The sequence below is a fragment of the Dermacentor silvarum genome, chromosome 1 (genome assembly GCF_013339745.2).
Source record: "Dermacentor silvarum isolate Dsil-2018 chromosome 1, BIME_Dsil_1.4, whole genome shotgun sequence".
Taxonomy (NCBI): domain Eukaryota; kingdom Metazoa; phylum Arthropoda; class Arachnida; order Ixodida; family Ixodidae; genus Dermacentor; species Dermacentor silvarum.
Genome location: NC_051154.1, coordinates 236,192,404 through 236,198,403, shown reverse-complemented (window position 1 = coordinate 236,198,403; position 6,000 = coordinate 236,192,404). Strand labels below are relative to the sequence as shown.

The following is a 6,000-nucleotide window of genomic DNA, read 5'->3' as shown; positions in this document are numbered from 1 at the left end:
ATGATGAAGAAGAGGGAAACGAAAGTGGACGAAAAGATAACTTGTCGCCGGCGGGAGCCGAACCCGCAACCTCCGCAATACGCGTGCGTTGCACTACCATTTGTGTTACGGCGACGGCCATCAATTCGTCCACTAACTTGGGAATTTATGTTCACTAAATCTAGCCCTAGGTGTGTTAGCCAGCGCCACTCAGAACCATAGTGGGTGGATGTGGAACATCCTTTTTAGCCCGATGGTGTCACGTAACACGTGACGCAATATGTAACAGCATTGTGTAACAGCAATGTGTAACAGCATAAGAGCAATGTGTAATAACGCCATGTAATTATTCCCTCCGTCCCTGAACGTATCATTCCGCCTCGATAGTATAGCTTTTGCCACAAGTTTCAATGCAACTATCTGCGCACGTGACCGAAGTGTTTTACGGGGTTTGTCGAAACGTACATGCTTCGAAGCTCAAGACCCATAGCTCGACGGTTCTGGGACAGGAAAGAGGGCCACATGTGGTGGGTAAGCGGGAGTTTCCTTCTATACCCCGGCCGTGGCTGCGCATGTCTGTCCGCGTAGCTGACCGCATACGCGGATCAGGCGACCTATCTTGGAGGTAATCTTCGGCCGGTGAAAAAGCGGGGGCCGAGCCGTGGCGGCTGATCGCTTGACGTGCGCTTCTTTACGTGTGTCTAGTGTTGGAGGTCGCGTATCTCAATTGTCGGACTCGCGTTGAAGCGAGAGACAGCCCTAAACGTTCGCTCCCCGAGGTCGGCGCTCTTCATCACGCCAGCGTTGTGACAAAGAGTATTCGCTGTCATCGAGTGAGATCTGTTCATGCTTACCTGTGCTCACCTGACGCCATGCTTTCTAATTTAATTAGTAAGCGACTGTTTACTGCAATTTATGCGGCCGATAAAACTACGAACGTTGCTTCGTGTTGTTTAATATGCCATCACTTTCACTGCGACTGTTTTTATTTTTATTATTTCACTCCCTTTCATTCATCCCTCACCTTCTCACCTGGAGTAGATTCCAGACCAGCCACTAGGCTTCTCCAGATATCATGAACTTTCTCTTTCTTTTCTTTCTTTCTTTCTCTGCGGTTGTCGTGATGTGCTTTATATGCGGACTTCCGGTCGTGTGCAACGCTCTTTTTTTTTTTTTTTTTTGCCGCAGTGGACGGCGCTGGAGTCGGTGACGTACTGCGGCTGGACGTGGCCGACGGAGGCCAGCTGGGACGCGGAACGCGGGGAGTGCGTGTTCGCCTCGTCGGGCCGCAAGCTCTACTACCTGCTGGTCACCGTGGCGCTCTTCTTCCTGCCCGTGGCCATCATGCTGACCGCTTACTCTCTCATCGTGTGGCGCCTGTGGATCACTCAGATGCCCGGAGAGCGCAGCGCTGCGAACATCAACGCCCAGTGCCGCGCCAAGAAGAAGGTAACGTCTTCTCGCGCTGAGTGGCTGAGCGGATAAAGACACAAAAAGTTTGAGAGGTTACAAGTGGCCGCCTCCTCCGTGGCTGATTGCGACCGCTTGGGCTGCGCTCGACCACCGGCTGCAGTTTTAAAGTGGCATAAAGTGTGCTAATAGATCTGTTTATGTTAGTGAAGGATTATATCAACACTCTATTTCTCTATTTGAATTCGGTGCCCCAACAGCAGCGCCGGTATGTCAGTGGGACGCCATGGAGTTCAACGTGATCAACAGCAGTAGAAAGATCGCTGGAGCATAATATTTTGGTTGCCCTCCAGCGACATCCTTTGTTCGACCAATGTTGATCACTTGAGGACTCCATCCTCCTGAACCACTGTCTTGTATGGATTTCACAGTATTTTTACGCGTTTGCCCCGTTAACCCCCCCCCCCCCCCACCTCCACCTTTTTTATGTGTTTGTGTGTGATGTGCTTGCCAGAGAAAGGTTTTAAAACTGACTAGGTTGATTATTTGGTTCCTTTAATGGAATTATCCATTAACTACTCCCGTGCAGACGCTATCAAAGTCCATGACATAAGCGAAAAGTTGTGCGGGAAGCGGTGGTGTCAGCAACCCTCTTTCGTTGCAGTGTCTTTTTTCGGAATTTAGTAAACCTCTGCTCACGCTAAGACCGGCGTTACCAGTGTCGCAGCAGTATAATTGACCAATGCAACTTGACCGAACTTTCTTCTTTAGCGTCGCTCTGAGGCCAAAACTATATGAAGTATCAGAAACCGCTGATGTCATATATTATTACGGTGGCTGTCACAGCGCCGAAATAATAAATGTCCGTCACACTAACAATTTTGCAACCTTCCATTTCGGCAGCACGTAAAGCAGCCTCTATGACGAGGAGTCTTCACAGGCCAAGCGAAGTCTCAGTTCGAGCGAGCTGGCTGCTCACTGTCGCTTCGCTAAGCGGTCATCGAACGACTATTGATATCGCGTTAACTGCAGCAATTCTTTTCTATTTTTGCTTGAGAAGGCTGTGCTTATTTTTTTCAGCATTGCAAAGTCCGTGAGCGAAAGGTCGCGCCTGCACTACAGTCGTGGAAACACTGATAACATCTGCGGACGACTCCGATCATTTTACTGCAGTATAGGAATAATTTATTCCCTGCTTCTGGTTGTGAGTCTTGCTCCAGATTGAATCCGCATGTGCCCTAGTACACGGTGCCACGTCGTACTCATGATATTAACTACTTGCTGTTTCAGTACTACATTGCTGTATGGAACTAACGAATGCATGGCACGGCTCTCTGATGTAATGGGAACAGAGTGGCCCCTATACGGGGTGTTCCAGTTATTTTGGGCCTAGCGTCAACAAAGAAAGAAAGGAAGATGTACAAAATGAATTAGGTGCACGCTCGGCGGATGTAACCAACACAGTATCGCTCACTGTCCTCTTCAGCAGCTTAAACCATTCTTTTACTTTGAGCCTGAGTCATCCGTTAAAAATAAATTAGCTGTTAAAGTATTGATCTAAGCACATAGGCTTCAAAGGAGAAGTTGTAGAGCCTATTAACAATTATCCAATTGGTTGCGTATCATGAATAGAGCTACTCTGGTTTTAAATTTTCAAGGCATCGTAGAAGGAGCGCGGGATCTTAAAAAGTACCATATGACTATAGCTGCTCGCGCACCGCGGCATTTCTGCCGTCTTACAGGTTTGGGATGAATAATCTGTGTTGGGTACCCAGACCCAACGTAGGAATACGCATGAGCCAAAAGGATGGTTGAGAGCTGACGGCAACAACCACTATCTCAGATACATCGCCATCCGCCGCCAAGATTGCTTCGCCCTTTATCCAACATGAAAAACTCCCGATACAGCTTTATGCTGGTCAGTACGTGCTACATAAAAGTGCTTTTCCGTACGCGAAAGATGCCAGCGAATACACGCAAGGTGCCTCGAGCAGCCTGTCGCGCCGAAATTTTGCGTGTATTCACTGGCATCTTTCGCGTACGGAAAAAAAAAAACAATTTTATGTAGCACTTAATGAGCAGCAGAAAGCTATATAGGGAGTTTTTCCTGTTGCTTTACAATTTTCTCCATGACACTTTTCATCTAATTATAATATTTGAGAATTCGATTAATTAATTAAGGCTAATTATGTATTTAGGCGAAATGCAAAAATAATCTGAGTATCTCGAAGCGACGACAAGCATCATTACCTTGGTTCTGTCCAGCTACGTGGCATTTGCATACTTTTTAAATTTTGGTGCATGATAGTTGAGACACCCTGTATATATGGCCTATATTCATACATTCTTCCACTTAGGTTCGAGCTATAAGAGGACATTTCTTTTTTTCAAATATTCTCCTATTCCTTAAATAGAACAGCGTCCCACATAAAATAGCAAACTACAAAGAAACTGAGTTCCATATGTTCTAACTTTTTTTATTTTTTTTTTCAATTCACATAACAATAATTATGTGGAACGGTGTCCAAGTGAAATAGCCGCTGTAATTGGAACAGTGCATGTTCCACATACCAGTACCTATTATCTGGAACATTCTTCCACGCACCAGCGACTGGAACCATGTTTAAGTATCCATACGCGTTGCATTCGCGTACGGGGACATCATTCTACTATGCTCAATCATGGTTCCAGTTACAGGTGTGTGGAACACCTTGTCTGCGTGCAGCATCGATCATTCGTTTGAAGCATGTTTGGTGAGCTAGGGCACTAATGTCACCGCACAGATGCGCATAGCCACATGGTACTGTTTCAAGTCTCGCGCGTTTTCTATTGAGCCTTGGTAGAAAATTTAAACCACAACAGCCAACTTCATGGAGGTAAATCATTTGGATATATCTCCTTACCAGCCTCGACTTCTCCAATGAAAAAAATTTGTAACTAAATAAGTGCTTTAAAAGCTAGTTATAATTATTGCTACTAATTTCCATAATCGCAGAGTAATAAATAACATTGCGTTGCTCAAGAGGGCAGTTAACAATACTGAGGCGGTTAACTTCACTTAGCGCGATCTGGTTCGTTTAAGTATTGGCACAAATTGCCTCTGTGAGAAAGAAAATAGGCACGCTGAACAGCCCCGTTGCCATTGTGTGGCTCGTACCCAGTTCGCCATGAATCTTCTTCTGCCGCAGAGACCGCCTTCTCCGCTGGCCGTTCACCTTCTCCTCGCCGCGCCGCTCCCTTTCGCCTATGCACCGTAGGCGGATCCCTCTGCGCCAGGAAAACTAAATCTCGCAGTTCAGGGGCGCTATAACGTAAAATGATTCCCAAACTGTTTTGATTCCAATTTCTGCAATCAGCCTCCACGGTTGGTCAAATCATTTTCGGGCCACTCCCCACTTCGCCTGTCTGTCACGCGACGTCACCAAAACGGCGATAGCTCCCCATCTGATATAACGTGTACACACTGATTATGCATGATTAAACCATGCAAAAGAAAAATAATCATTCCTGATTCGGCGCCTTTTCACCATTAGCCCTCTGCTATTGGTACAATGTTTTCTGGCGACGCCCACTTCGCCTGTCTGTCACGCGACGTCACAAAACCGCGAAACCTCCCCACGTCAAAATGACGTGTACGCGAAAAAAAAATGCATTAATATGCCGAACAAAACTGAGAATTTTTCTGAATAGCCACAGACTGCCCCGTTCCGAAAGGAATAGAAGATGGCTGCCCGCCGATCGCTCAGGCCCTCGCTACTCGCACCTGCCGGTGAGGATGTATTTATTTGCGCATGATAAACCTTTTGCGTAGCAGTAAAACGTTATCGAGCCCTTTCGGCACGCATACAACATCGCTCTGCCAACTCTTCCTTGCGGAGGATCTGTTTTAGCGGCATTCTTATCCTTCCATTGCACGCCACCGTGATTTTCGACCCGCCACCGCAAGCTAAGTAAGGCGAAGCGGATCAATCGCAGAAGCCGGCACCACCCTCTTCATGCGGTTATCTATTTTCACTGTGCTGGCTCGGCCCCACCCCATCGAAACCCTCTCCACTAGAGCGTTCTCCTCACCTCTTGTCAGCCAATTAGATAAGAAAAACCGCTGAGTTTGGACAATGTTATTGGTTCCCAAAGTGAACAAAGGTGACCTCCTATAAACGAGGAGAGTGTTTGATTGGGTTGTTCAGACAACGCTGCTGGTCACCGCCCGATGCTTGCGTTGGTGGTGACGTAAATTTGACGTCAGGAGTTTGGAATCAAAACAGTTTGGAATCATTTTACGTCATTGCGCCCCAGGAGGCAAGAACTGCGGTGTCAGCAAAATGCATAATGCCTCACAGTTCCCCGAAAAACGTTATTGAAGTCGCAATACAATTATTATTGACGCTAGCCCTTGTCGACCCCGGTGCTGCAACTTTCAGCGATAGATGCCCGTATTTGCCGCCAAATTGGAAAAGGGACGACACCGCTTTCTGGATTATCCCTTCGGACTGCCAACGCGCAGCACGTCGAGCCATCCGGCGCCTGCACCGCTCGTGTCGTCATTCAGCAGGTTCTCTATGTCATCGAATTCATCGTGTTGCCATCATGTTCGGACGTTATTTTAGGATG

General features: G+C 47.1%; 1 protein-coding gene across 1 annotated transcript in view; it reads left to right on the top strand.

The window, feature by feature from the left end:
- The first annotated feature begins 501 nt into the window (after window positions 1-501).
- The window catches only part of LOC119437942 (substance-K receptor-like), a 355,162-nt gene continuing 349,663 nt past the window's right edge, over window positions 502-6,000 (top strand). Inside the window, exons 1-2 of the mRNA XM_037704756.2 lie at window positions 502-510; window positions 1,168-1,428. Of these exons, the coding sequence (XP_037560684.2) occupies window positions 502-510; window positions 1,168-1,428 (270 nt within the window). The remainder of the gene's footprint in view (window positions 511-1,167; window positions 1,429-6,000) is intronic.